The sequence below is a fragment of the Amphichorda felina genome, assembly GCF_050947745.1.
Source record: "Amphichorda felina strain 45539 chromosome Unknown scaffold_2, whole genome shotgun sequence".
Taxonomy (NCBI): Eukaryota; Fungi; Ascomycota; class Sordariomycetes; order Hypocreales; family Bionectriaceae; genus Amphichorda; species Amphichorda felina.
Window position 1 is genome coordinate 1,210,493 of NW_028145048.1, and position 11,879 is coordinate 1,222,371.

Consider the following 11,879-nt stretch of genomic DNA (forward strand, 5'->3'; position numbering starts at 1 on the left):
GTCGTATTCCGAACAGGTTACATCCCAGAGACTAGAGATCTATAGCTATGCTACCGAAACTGTGAATGGCGACCTCTGGTTCTGCACAATGGTCGCCCTAATATCCAGCAATGCCTCTTGATGCGCAAAGAGAGCAAGAAATGATAGGGTTGAGTATCTCCAAACTGTAAATCGCCCCTGAGAAGCGATCGCGGGTACTCTACATCAACTTTCAAAGTCGGCTTTGAATTCATCCACATAGTTCAACCCACACAGATTTAATAGGCCCGGCGTTGTTGAAATTCTTCCAGAAAGCTATTATCCTTGGAGACGTTCCATGGGCACCTACCACATAGTAGGGAGTACTTTAAGTCAAGAATCATGTGGTCACCCTCACCGCAACACTCGTTCATTCCCTAAACCTTGACCCCCGGTTTAATACCGATACTATAATTTACTATACCTAGCGATAGTTTTGGTCTCCAAGCTCGGCCCCGCGATTGCGCCCCCCTTCCAATTCAGTCAAAGGAGGGGCCGAGTAATTTCGCTGGTCAAGCTCGCCTGGAGGGTTGTTCCAGCTATTATGCCCCTGATTGACACCACTCCACCCCGTAGCTGCCATCTCTGGAGGTCCCGTATTATATCCAGGGCCCTTCCAATAGCCGGGGCCTGCCGCCATGGATTGGTGCGGATGAGGAAGGTTTGGCTGCACATGGCTTCCCGCTGGTGGTTGCTGCTTCCTATGGCGCCGAAACAGGAAGAACCCAAGGCCAGCACATAGAAGTCCAAATGCAAACAATCCTACGGCGATGCCAACAATACCCCCTGTTGAAAGTGATGAGGACCCTCTCCCATCACTGCCATTCCCTTCTGGCGAAGATTCTCCGGGGTTGTCCACCCCATTCGTAGCCGATGAAGCCGTTGGGTCGGTGTCATCCGTTGACGATGCTGTTGGGGGTGGCTGCGTAGAATCGTCTGCGCCCCCCCAGCGAATCTGGATAGGGATTGCAATTTGCCACGATGCGCCCATGTCAGGCGCAAGCGAAAAGGTTCTTGTAGACACGACCTCTTGATCAAACATGTTCTTCAACACGGTGATGGGCGTCGGGGTCGACAGGAGACTACCGCAAACGCCATAGAAGTCGTCATCAGTCGCTGGACACCCAAAGTCTTTTTTCGTTGGTTAGCAACAGTGGCTAAACGCAGTCTCCCCGATGGCAACTCACTGTTTGGGCAACAGAATGCGATTGTTTCCCCAGGCTTGGTGCTCAGTTGCGTGGGCTCTCCCGGCGGATCGCATCCCCTATACCCGGAAGGGCACACACCCGGCGAGTAGTAGCTCGTCATCCACCCCCAGTCATCTGTATACGGTTGGCTCGAAGGACAGCAGGAACTGACGGCGCACCCGGCGGTGTTGTATGTCCAGGGTAAACCTAACCCTATGGTATGCATATCATAAAGATCCGAGAAACACTCCTCTGGAAAGGACGCCTTTGTTGTCAACGGGCCGAGGTTTGTAGATGTCGTGAAGTCGGGCATGGTGACCCTCGGCCTCGGGTTGGTTGTTTCTGACATGGCTCCTCGCTTGGACTTTTGTCGGTGCAATTTGAGGGTTGACCATATATGAGGAGACGAGAGCAGTAGTGAAGACAAAGATGCCATCACCTCAATACTCTACGAGTACTATCATAGGCACGTTGGGAATTTAAGATATTAGTCGGAGGAATAGGAAGCCGATCTGACAGGCTTAATGGTCTGTGGCATCCATGAATGTCCGTCCCATCACAATGGCACAGTCCACTCAAACCCCTGTTTGATTCAACTGTCATAACTTCTCAGCAGAAACGAGTGAATGAGTGCCTTGGATGTAATTTCAGCGCTATGAATTCAGTAACCCCATGTCTCCATTCCCATCAACTGGGATAGTTTATCATCTAGGTACTAATACAAGTCAAGGAAGTCAAGGTTCGATAAGTAAGCGTCAGAGAGTTATTAACCTGATAACCCTAAATTCAAGTTACTTCTATGAGTAGTATCAGCGTGCCAGAAACTGCTGGATACCTAGGTAGTCAATGCACAGGATTCGATTACCCCGCGAGAGGAGAATCTGAAGGCAAACCAGGCTGTCAGCCACTGGATAAAATGGGGGTTACAGTGCATGCAGTATCCATAGATTGTCCCTCATTTTGTTTGTGGATTTGGGCCAATCCGGCACCCGAGAGGACCACCCTCATGTCCGATACCCTGGGCAAACCAGGCTGTACTACGCATGGCAGTGTGCAGAGTCCTACCTTACCTTCTCCTGCTGACCATAGGGTCACAACTTCATGGAGCAACATGTGCCGGAAAAGAAGTCAGGTTGGGAATTCCAGAGGCGTAAACTCCTTCAAAATAATCTGAAAGCCAGAGTGGTTCGTATCGAGAGATTTGTGTACGTCTAGTCCGTTGAAGTCGTCATTGCTCCATTGTCGAAGCCTGCTCGTCTTTAGAGGATCCGCCGCGCGGTTCGTTATAATTGTCCATTGAAAACGTAAAGGAAAGGCTCTAGGTCGTTCCTATAAATATGAGGTTCGCCCTTGAGGACGCCAATAGCCATATCAAAGGATCCCAATATGCTGCCAAGGATTCCTTGGTCGTCTGTCCCGGAGTCGGCCCCGGAGACCGACCCGGAGGGAGGCCGGTGGGGCTGGTGGATGGTTTACGGTCCGGAGGTTCTCCATGGTTAATAGTGCGAGGGGTATTCGTAGCGGGTGGCTAAGAGTCTAAGGTTGACGACTTCCATCATCCATGTGGGCGTGAATACATTTAGTAGGCAATATCTCCCTCACGAGAGACCTCAAAAATGGTGGTGTGCGAAGTCAATACGGCCAGTATACTTATTCCAGTGAAATCACTGGTGGTTTTAGAGGAAGGTCCTGCCCACTGCATTGGGTAGGCACCTAGAAAACACATGACTTTCGCTGGAGCGCACCTACCTTGCTCACCCGCGTCGCGCGATTGGCTGGAGCGGGGCGGCGCTTCTGTACCTGGGTCCCACCGTGGAGCTTCCCACGCCGACCAGGTTACCACTACCAGAGCCTCTTGCACCATGCCACCATGGCCTCGCGTCTGGCGCATGAGGAAGAAGGCACATAAACCCTCTCAAAATCCATTCATTGATGCTCCGCTCATCCTTTCAGCTGTTTTTCTAAGCTTAATCTAGGCCCCGCTACTGAGCGCCGAACCACCGGAACCGCAGACCTCGTCCATCGCTGCCCTCCAATCCATTAACGAGGGGCATCCCAAAGGCTACCGACAACACCAGACCCCGCCTCAGAAGCTCATGCCTCCGACCACTCGAATCCTTCACGATGGACGGGTATCCTGCGGGCAGCCTGGACCATAACGTCCCCCTACTGGTCGTCTCCGGCCTCAACGATGCCGCTCCCCACCTTCCCCTAGACGACGAGTTGAAAGACCAAGCCATCTTGCTCCGCTCGGAGCTGCCGACGCTGCAGACTAAGGAGGCAAAAATCCTCGAGGAGTATTTCCAAGAAGTCGACGACAATGGGAAGTCTTGGGTTGGCGTGCAAAGGGACGAACCTTACAGGTTCCGAATCAAGACGATTGGCAGGGTATGGTAAACCCCAACGTGGCGGAGCTGCTACCACTTGTCCAACATCTCTGACACTTCGCGCAGTCTTTCCTCCTCCCGCCGCGACGCGCGCGTCTCCCCAAGACAGACGAGACGCTCGACACACCACCGGTGCTTCATTCTCCCTTCTCCCCGCTCAGCCCCGCATCCTCGATATACCCCGACGGCCTGATCGATGCGCAATGGATCAACAAGCACCAGGACCTGGTTCCTAGCATCTTCCTGAGCTTCCACACCATCTCCACAGATCCCACGACGACGACTCTTCAAGATAACCGCCTCAAGAATGATATCGCCGATCTTAAGGCTGCCCTAGCTAAGTCTGGTTACAAATCCAAGCTGGCAGTGGCACTGTTAAGCGACGACGACAGCACCCCAGCTACATTGTCTACAGGCCTACAGGACCGGCTGGAGAATATTCGCAAGGGGTCCGGCCTCGATCCAAAGTCGCTGTTCTACATCCCTCCGCAGGAGACACCCGCCGACCTCAGAGGTGTGGTTGACAATATCTTAGCGGCGCTATACGGTACCGCTGTGGAATATTACAGAGACCTGGGAAGACATGCAAGGAAGAAGCGCTCGCGCGGTATTGCCCCCTCGCCAACGGTGCCGCCAACCTCGGGTACTTCGCACACACTTTCCCTTCCCGACTGGAGTTTTCGATACGACTTTAAGTCTGCGGTTCTAGGGGAGTTTCGCCAAGAATACGATGCCGCGATGAAGTCATATGAGCAGGCATATGAAATTCTTCTCGGCCAGGATGTTCTTGATGTCATCCCCAGCTGGAGTCCTCGGTGGAATGAGGCTCGGCTACTGGCCGATGTGATTGCCATCCGCCTCTTGCGCCTGCATTTCTGGATGGGCCAAACTACCCTGGCGGTCAGGAGATGGCAGGCTCACCGTGACCGGATTGCCGAATTTGTGGACCGTCGCGGCCGCGGTACAGGAAACTACGGGTGGCAAGCTTGGGAAGCGCGCTGGGCCATGGTCATGGCCGATCTGATGGACAAGGTCGAGCTACAAGGGCTGACACCATCGACAATGGCCCTCTACTTGCCGCCTGAGAAGGCTGTCCTGGGTGATCGACTACAGCCCTGGGAGCTGCTTCATCACAAAGGGTACTGGTATAGGATAGCTGCACGCCATCTGTCGGCCCGGCGGAGACTGGCACACAATATACCCGAAGAGGACCGCATACCGCCAGACGCCTCCCCCGCGTCTAAGGTGGTGAGCAAAGCGTACGGCTACGATACGTACCTCTGCCCAGAACCTTGGGAAGAATACCCTTTGAACGGGGGCGGGGTGAACCACGCCCAACTAATCATCGACTGCCTCATAGCGGCAAGGACTCAATTTCAATCCCGAAAACAGCTGCGAACTGCTGCAGAGCTGTCGCTAGACTGCGCTAAAGAGATGGCGAGTGTGGAGTCATGGCAGGACGTCCTGTCGATTCTTCGGCCGTTGTGGGAAGACATGTCTTTCCGGTCTGAAGGATGGGTGGATGTGTCCGAGGACCTGTGTTGGCTGATGAGACGAGCTGCGGTAGAAGAGGGCCGTGGGGATTTCGTGGTAGCCATTGACTGGGAGCTCATGAACAAGAGTAAGGATTCCAGCCACATATATTCGGTTCTGATTCAGCTAACAACCAACGTGCAGAGTTCACGCGGCGACCACAATGGCACTACGACCTTGCCAAATCTCTCAATGATATGTCGCTCTCGTCAAAGCCCTCTATCAGTCTGTCGGATGATGAGCTCCTGTCTTTTGTTGATGCGGCATTCGTGTTTCGCACCAAGGAGAGCAGAGCCGGCGATATTTGCACAGCCCAGCTGTCACTCGCGTCCAAGGCATTTTCTGATGCTGCACCTGTAACTTTCAGCCAACTCCGGATTGGGTTTGATGGAAGTTTGAAGCCTATTGTGCTTGAGCACTCTTCGTCAGACACTGAGGACGGTAGGATCTCGATATCAAATATTACGCTTGAGGAGATCTCAGAGGATGGATCGGACGATGACGTGCCCTCCATGCTTCAGGGGCAATGCGATCTTACTCTACACCCGGGGCGGACACGTGTAATTGAGATGGCCATTCCTCTACGAGAAGCAGGAGAGGTTTCTGCGTCTTCGGTCAAGCTATGTTACCAGTCAGATGCATTCGACATGGAGTACAAGATGAAGCTGGATTCAAAAGATCAAGCGATTGGATGGTTTACGGGGGGATCCAGCAAGCCTAGGCATGCTCGATCTGATGCACATGTGCTTCATGTTGAACCGCGGCCACCAAAGATGGACATTAAAGTGGTTGATCCATTGGAACAATACTACGCGAACGAACCAATCGAGCTACAGGTTCAGTTGCACAATGCAGAGGATGAGTCGGCGACTATCAAGCTAGATGTGCATCTGTTTGGCGAGACAGTTCCATCAGTGACGGTTCTAGCAGGAGGCGACGAGCGGAAAGCGGATAGCGCCAAGGAGGAGTCGAAGATCACATCGTTTCCTCTCGGAAGCCTCGATAGCTCCTCAACGCTGGACATCACACTGCGAATAGACCCGGCAGACGCGCCGACAACATACAACCTGGACCTACGAGCCTCGTACCACCTTGAATCAGACAAGGCAACTCCGATCTTGCAGGTGCTACCTGTGCACATCAACGTGGTCAACGCGTTCGAGGCCAATTATGATCTTGTTCCCCGGCTACACCCCGACCCTTGGCCAAGCGTCTTCGACTATGACAACGTACTAAGCGCAGACGATGAAGAAAGAGAGACCGGGCCGGCCCGTGGGCTAGCGCAGAATTGGTGCCTCATATGCCACTACGCCTCCTTTGCGCTGGAAGACATCAAGGTGGTCGGCATGGGGGTCAAGGTGCTATCGGGTGCCCGTCATGCGCGCTGTAACGTGACGAAGCAGACTGATATCCCTGATGAGGGTATGGTTGTTTCGCCCAAGACGATGCACGAAGCCCGGTTCATCTTAGCGGCTCAGAAGCTGAGTCTGGACGACCGGCATCCCGTGTCGGTGGACCTTGCCGTGGATATCAAGTGGCAACGTGTCGGAGGAAAGCAGGAGCAGCCTGTCAATACAACTACGATGTTGGCCGGGCACTACCTCGTGCTGAGCACGGAGCCGCGGGCGCTAGCGTCGGTGTTAGATACTCCCGGGACGCCAGAGCAGCCGGAGGGCCTCATGCACTTTGATGTCACGCTCGAGAACCCGTCGAGCCACTTCCTGACATTTGGGCTGACGATGGAACCGAGTGACGAGTTTGCCTTTTCCGGGTCCAAGCAGACGACGGTGCACCTACTCCCCATGTCGAGGCGGACGACGACCTACAGGCTGCTACCGCTAGTGAGGGGCGAGTACGTGCGGCCGGGCCTGGTGGTGCGGGACAAGTATTTCCAGAAGGTGCTCAGGGTGATACCGACAGAGGGGATGAAGGTTGATAAGGACGGGTTGCTAGTATGGGTGCCGCCTTCAGAGGGAGTGGAAGTGGCAGACACCGAGAGCGAGGAGAGCACGGAATAGCCAGAGCTCTGTCTTGCTGGCTTGTTGATTTGACGAAATGGTGGACAACTATGACTGGTGGTGGTTACGTAGTGTAGAGTTTGATGACATGTGACGAATAGAAATAGAGGCAGTGACACTGCCTCTAAGCCAAGTCTGCTCTCTGGCTCATGTGAAGCAATTCTGTATACGAGAATACGACAAGAACAACACGTAGGAGGCGTACGTATGCATGCTGTCGGGATTTAGGCGTAGTTCCGAGAATTCGTGGACTACCCAGGGTACGATGGCCGGAGATAGGGGCCCGGCGCTGGAGGGGGTCGCCTTGTGTTGATGCCTTGCTGAGAAGGGATGTTTAGATTTGCGACTGATGAGGGTCGGGATCGGTCTAACAGGAGGCTGAGGAAGTGCGAGATCCGAGGAGGTAATCTGAAATCTCCCGGGGCTGGGGTGCCAAGTTGCCCGATCAGGAAAGGCTCCACATTTCACTTACAGCGAGACTCGGCTACTACTCGTGCAGTGGCATAACACCTACGAGTGTGCATAGACCGGATCCAAGCACACGGGTTGGAGGCCGAAATGTCCCATGAATACATCTTGTGCCGGTCCGCGTGGCCCATCTGAGTCACCGGCCCCGTCAGCAACGACATGGGGCATGGGTGATCACTGGTGATCACTGGCCGGACATGAATGGGGCGCCACCGCAGGGCAGCTCTCAGCTCGGAGGTCGGCAAACACCCAAGTGCGAGATGTGCGAGAAGTGCGAGACGTCCCAGCAAGCGACACACTGGCACCAACGATTCCGGTGCGCATGCTCGGTGACGCCCTTGCGCCGTGGCCCGTCCAGAGTACCGGAATGACGGGGGTGATCCCCATGTGCAGCCTCTGCAGAGTGCAGAGCCGCCTGTTTGGGAATAGGGTGTCGTTGCTATTCTCTCCGTGCCGTATATACGACAGATACGTACGAGTATTGGTCAACAGTACTTAAATCCGTCTCGACGCCACTTGGGCATCGTGAATTGGTCCTGGCAGTTCCAGCTCATTTCGCCCTGATCTCAGCCAGATCTCGGTCTCTCAGCAGATCCCCAGCAGTGTTCAGCCGCTGCATGTGAGCCACAGCAGAAAGTTGTATATAAAAAAAGGAAAGCACCACCCACACAGGGCGCACTAGACCATCTGGAGTGGCACATTGGAGACGGGCCTCGAATTCTCTTCACAACACTCACAGCCCTCACAACCTGGCACCGCAGCTATCATGGCCGGCTCAACCCATTCCCACGAGAGGTCCGCCACAGAGGTCGCTACACCGCGCGACAACAGCGTCATGGAGGAGAAGTCAGACCAGGAGGTTGTCCCTCGTGGCACGGAGGAGACCAGCAACGACACCATCGTCTACCCCACGGGCCTCAAACTCACTGTCATCATCGCCTCACTGTGCATGGCCGTCTTCCTCGTCGCCCTAGACCAGACCATCATTGCCCCCGCCCTCGGTGCCATCACCGCCCAGTACAAGTCCGTCAAGGACATTGTGGGTTCTCCTCCTTGGTACTAGGTACCTCCCAAGGTATCTACTGCTCGTACTAGTATCCAGCAAGCTGACTGCTCTAGGGCTGGTATGGCTCCTCCTACCTCCTCACCACCACCGCTCTCCAGCCCATGTACGGCACCATCTACAAGCTCTTCAACGTCAAGCTGGCCTACCTGGCCGCCGTCTTCATCTTCGAGATTGGCAGCCTGGTCTCGGCTGTAGCCCCCACCTCTACTGCCTTCATCGTCGGGCGCGCGGTTGCAGGAGTAAGTTGCTCTTTTTGCCCATCCACTAGACTGTAGCTCAGGTGCTAACCGACCCAGATTGGCACGGCAGGTCTCTTCTCCGGCTCCATCGTCATCCTGTCTCTCTCGAGTAAGTCCAGCCACACTAGACAACCGGCCTCGACGCATCTGCTAATCGTACTCTAGTGCCCCTGAAGCGACGTCCTCTCGCCTTTGGTCTCATCGGTGGTATGTGGGGCATCGCCTCCGTCGCCGGTCCCCTCCTCGGCGGAGCCTTCACCGAAAAGGTCACCTGGCGCTGGTGCTTTTACATCAACCTGCCCATCGGCGGTCTCGCCATGGTCCTCGTCTTCTTGTTCGTCCAGGTCAACCGTAACTCGGCCGACACCGTCAACCAGTCCATCATGTCGCGGATCCTCCAGCTCGACCTCTACGGCACGGCCATCTTCATCCCCGCCATCGTCTGCCTGCTCCTCGCTCTCCAGTGGGGAGGCGCCGACTACCCCTGGAACAGCGCCAAGGTCATCGGCCTGATCTGCGGCTTCGGTGCCATGATCATCATCTTCATCGCCATCCAGCTGTGGCAGGGTGACAAGGGTACGCTGCCGCCTCGCCTCTTCAAGAACCGCAACGTACTGCCCGCTATGCTCTTCGCCTTCTTCTTTGGCGCCGGCTTCTTCGCTCTCATCTACTATCTCTGTGAGTGGTCCAGGACCCAGACAGGGGACGCCCCTTTGCTGACAAGACCCGCTAGCCCTCTACTTCCAGGCCATCCAAGGTGTCAGTGCAGTCCAGGCCGGCATCAAGATTCTGCCTCTCCTGCTCTCGACTGTGCTGATCTCGGTGGTCTCCGGTGGGCTCATCTCAGCCATTGGCTATTACAGTGTCATCATCATCCCTTGCATGATCCTATACACCGTTGGGACGGGAATGATCACCACCTTCGACCTCCACACGCCCATGCGCGAGTGGTTCGGGTACCAGGTCCTGGCGGGTCTCGGAATCGGCTCTGGTTTCCAGTGCGGCATCCTTGTTGTTCAGACCGTCCTGCCCCAGGACTGGGTCCCCGTCGGCACGGCCTGCGTCCAGTTCTTCCAGGCCTTTGGAGGCGCCATCTTCGTCGCCGTCGCCCAGACCCTGTTCCAGAACGGTCTGATTGACCAGATCAAGGCCGACGACCTCGGCATTGACCCCAACATCTTCATCAACAGCGGCGCCTCCGAGATCAAGCACGTCCTCGAGCAGATGGGCCGACTGGATGCCCTCGACTCCGTCCTCAAGGCGTACATGACCGGACTGCGCCACACGTACTACATTTCTGTCGCGTGTGCCGCGTGCGCCTTTGTCTGCGCCGCCTCTTTTCAGTGGAAGTCGGTCAAGAAGGGCCCGGACGGTGAGGAAAAGAAGGATGCTGTCCCTGCTGTGGCCGTCTAAAACGGATCGAGCTGGTGTTGACTGTATTTATGACGTTTCGCGCGCTTTTTATAGACCAAGAGCGGCATGTCGGATAGTGTATATCCGCTTGTTGTAACAGTAGGAGTAATAACGGGACTAGAATAGAAAGGACTCAGCTCTTCAAGAACTTGTTCGTCATTTCATTGCGTGTCATCCGGAGGCTGGCCCCAGGACTTCCGGGGCGCCCTCCTCGTCGAACGCCTGTCGCCGCCCACAAAATTGAGAACCCAGTCCTTGACGCGCCTCGTCTTTTCCAGCTGGGGATGCGCCGCCGGCGCGCCCCGACCCTTACTACCACCAGCCAAGGCCCGCGTCGAGTAGTGCCCGCCGCCGTCCCTCCTCCAGAGCAGGCTGATCTGCGTCAGCCCCCCGCGCAGGCTCTGCCCGTACACCCCGTCCCGGAAGACGTGCAGGGCTACGTTTCGCAGCAGCACCACGTCCTGCCGCCGCAGCTGGCCCAGCTGGCTCCCGGGGACGCTGCCGCTCGACAGCCAGAAGGTGACGCCGAAGCCGGACCTGGTCTCGTCGCCGACGAGCACCTCGACGAGGGACAGGGTCCGGCCCCAGCGCGTGGTGACGCTGCGCGGCTGCGCGATGGAGATGATGCCGACGATGAGGTTGACGGTGACGGTCTGCGGGGCGAGGCTCAGGACCTGGCGCGCGGGGGGGATGTCCTCGAGGTCGGAGAGGTGGTGGCAGGGGGGGATGATGGGCTGTGGGGGGGCTGCGGAGCCCCTGTTGTTGGAGGAGGTGGTCATGAAGGAGGTACTGTCGTTGATGGACGTGGTGCTCTCGTCGAAGGCAGTGCTGTCGGCGTCCAGCTGGGACGATGGGGCTGGGTTGTGCACGGCAAGCGACTGCTCGCAGAACTGCGTCAGCAGATCCTCGACGTCCTCGAAGGACCGCGTGAGATCGCCCCTGCTGGTCACGTCGGCCGTGGTGAAGAAGCCCGTGTCGGGTTCGAGGGGCGTGGCGTGGAACTGGTGGTCCTGGGAGAAGCCCGTGTGGAGAGGCTGCCTGACAAGAGACAGGGAGCGCCATGTGGCATGAGGAGCAGCGAAAGAGGCATGGTGTGAGTGGTGTTTGCGGTTGGGAGGCTCTGGCACGCCCGTGAACTGTCGAAAGGGCTTTTCAAAGTGGTGGATAGTGCAGGAGGTGGCGTCGACGGCGGAGGGCGGCGGGGCGCCCGCAAAGAGGATCACCTTGGGGGCCATGAAGCCATCACCGGGCCGGGATCAGCGGGATGGATGAGGTGGAGTGTGGAGTTGTTGTGCTGTGGTGGTGTGTAGCAATCGGTTGTCGGCTGGGAGAGGCTGAGGTGCGTCGTGAATCTGCCGAGGCACGACGGCTGGTGGGGCACTGGACTACTAACTGGACTGGGCTCAGTGTTCAGTGAGCTGGGGATAGTGGGACGGGACAGCTGTAACAATCCGGGGCCGCCTCCGCGTTTTCGTCTGGAGACATCTCCTCGCCTCAACCTCCAACGTCTGTCCTTGGTTGCCTGTTCCTACGCGCAGAGTGTTTTGCAA

At 56.3% G+C, this 11,879-nt stretch overlaps 3 protein-coding genes across 3 annotated transcripts; 2 read left to right on the forward strand and 1 right to left on the reverse strand.

Moving 5' to 3' along the window:
• Positions 1–3,329: 3,329 nt before the first annotated feature.
• Positions 3,330–7,143, forward strand: ACO1O0_001937 (putative Gryzun trafficking through golgi-domain-containing protein; the record flags this gene model as incomplete). The annotated part of the gene is made up of 3 exons (XM_083191416.1): positions 3,330–3,593; positions 3,659–5,213; positions 5,270–7,143. 3 exons carry the CDS (start codon positions 3,330–3,332, stop codon positions 7,141–7,143), a joined length of 3,693 nt encoding a protein of 1,230 aa, XP_083052630.1.
• Positions 7,144–8,377: 1,234 nt separating this feature from the next.
• ACO1O0_001938 (major facilitator superfamily domain-containing protein) lies at positions 8,378–10,329 on the forward strand (the record flags this gene model as incomplete). Its single annotated transcript, XM_083191417.1, has 5 exons — positions 8,378–8,650; positions 8,731–8,916; positions 8,974–9,025; positions 9,082–9,594; positions 9,650–10,329. The coding sequence occupies 5 exons, from the start codon at positions 8,378–8,380 to the stop codon at positions 10,327–10,329; spliced, it is 1,704 nt and encodes a 567-aa protein (XP_083052631.1).
• Positions 10,330–10,490: 161 nt separating this feature from the next.
• Positions 10,491–11,564, reverse strand: ACO1O0_001939 (uncharacterized protein; the record flags this gene model as incomplete). Its single annotated transcript, XM_083191418.1, has 1 exon — positions 10,491–11,564. The coding sequence occupies one exon, from the start codon at positions 11,562–11,564 to the stop codon at positions 10,491–10,493; it is 1,074 nt and encodes a 357-aa protein (XP_083052632.1).
• Between the last annotated feature and the right edge of the window lie 315 nt (positions 11,565–11,879).